Raw genomic sequence first — 1,859 nt, forward strand, 5'->3', positions numbered from 1 at the left:
CGAACCCGGAGAAAGGCTTTGGCGCCATTTTCCACCCCCGACCGGACTGAGAGAGGCGTGGAGCGAATAGACCGGAGCGCATCGGGCGTGCCTGGAAGCAAAGCGTGAGTTAGACCATGAGATCGCCAATAGTTCAGGCAGCTGGGCGTGCTTGGGCGTGCTTGGGCGTGGAGTGTTGACTTACCCAGTGGGTCATCCATTTCCCGCTTCATCGGGGGTCGGCGCCTCCGGTTCACACTTGGACCCCGATGGACCGGATGGAGCCAGGACAGGCACGGGCTGTGGGCCAATCACCCTCACCCGTCACGGTTCCGGGCCGGGGGGAGGAGGAGGGATTATCAAAATGGCTGTCGATGTGACGACATAGGTCCTTTGGGTGGGTAAGCCTTGTCGTGATTTTGCGTGAGCCAAGCGGCGTCCTTTCTCTGTCCTTTCACCCCACACAACACGCCCTTATGAATCCCTGGCCCTCCGTATTCAATGGACTAGGAGCTGACGACCTGACTGACTGACTGACTGACTAGCTAACGGCGGACGACGGGAGAAGGCGGTAGAAGGGGTGTGCGTAGGTTCGTTCGGTGGCTGGAGTCGTTGGCGTTCAGGGACAGAGGGCGCTACCTGCCTTGGTTCGAGTTAGGAAGGAGAAGAAAAAACACGCAAGTTCTAGCCCTCCATGTTTTGAAACAACCTCTGACCAACGGGCGATGGGTCAATCTCGATGGGTTCGGAGGGTTCTCACGGGTGTTCAAATGCCTTTTCCCGTGTTCATAGAAATGTCCCAACATATCGGGGTTCATTGTTTCAGCACCGAAGACCTAGGAGACAGAAGACTTTGATGCTATAGTCCTATTCTTTGAGCGGAGGAAGCGCCCTCTGCTTCGTCTCGGTGCCGACAAACAAACGTGCTCGTAGAAACGAGAGAATACGCTCCAAGATGCCACGCTTTGTCAGGAGAGTATTACATGAATAACGTACTACCCAAGTATTGTGACACCATGACTAAGCCATTAACTCTTCTGTGAGACGTTTCAAATTCTCTATGGGTCATTCCGTCACAGTTATGAGATGTAAATAGTCATTTTACAGGAGGTTATATGCTCCATGGTTGATAACACGCCCACATTTTGGCAATCATCATATCCAACAAATAGTACAAGGAAAAGCACAAGTTCACAAGTTTTGGGCGACTCACTTTAAAAACAATACTCTTTCTAAACTTACCCTTATCTTTTTTAGCACAATTGATTGGAAAAGAGATAAACAGTCGCTATATACATATTTATTTCCAATATATAGCTCTCTGTTTATCCTTATTTGGATGTCAAAAGTGTCCGTGGTGTATTTCTGTCTCTGGCTTGGCCAAGACATAGTAAAGACTAAAGAGTAGTGCTGAGGTGAGTCCAGGCTGAAGTCAGAGTTTGAGTCAAAAAAAAAAGTAACGCGTTACCAATAGTTACCTAGGCAAAAAAAAAAAATTATGTAATCTTTCAACACTTAATAAAAATAAGGCGATGCAAATGACAAATATATAAGAGTACAAGGGCAAAAGGAAGCAAGGGTTTTATCAAGCTAGAAAAATTAACATGTACTTCAAATGATGAACAAGTGTTGGGTGGATTCAAAAAGTATCACCAATTTCCTTGGCCTACTGCAACTCTATGGTTCGACCAATTTGCTTTGCCTACTGCAACTCTATGGTTCTACCAATTACTTTAAGAATTGTTACCAAATTGTCACCACCACACTTTTTTATTATTTGCCATGCAGTTTTTGTTCAATACCAAATTTTGAAAATTAGAAGCCAAAGGTATTCTAGTCATGGCTCTTCCAATTGTCAGAATTTGACAATAGGAAATTTG

The 1,859-nt window shown here is 46.0% G+C and overlaps 1 protein-coding gene across 1 annotated transcript in view; it reads right to left on the reverse strand.

Annotated features, from left to right (window-relative positions):
• Window positions 1-609, reverse strand: part of LOC131893160 (uncharacterized) — a gene marked incomplete in the record, with an annotated part of 1,480 nt that extends 871 nt beyond the window's left edge. Inside the window, 2 exon segments of the mRNA XM_059243118.1 lie at window positions 1-91; window positions 185-609. Coding sequence (XP_059099101.1) covers window positions 1-91; window positions 185-212 — 119 coding nt within the window.
• Window positions 610-1,859: the final 1,250 nt, after the last annotated feature.

Source organism: Tigriopus californicus, chromosome 1 (genome assembly GCF_007210705.1).
Source record: "Tigriopus californicus strain San Diego chromosome 1, Tcal_SD_v2.1, whole genome shotgun sequence".
Classification (NCBI taxonomy): Eukaryota; Metazoa; Arthropoda; class Copepoda; order Harpacticoida; family Harpacticidae; genus Tigriopus; species Tigriopus californicus.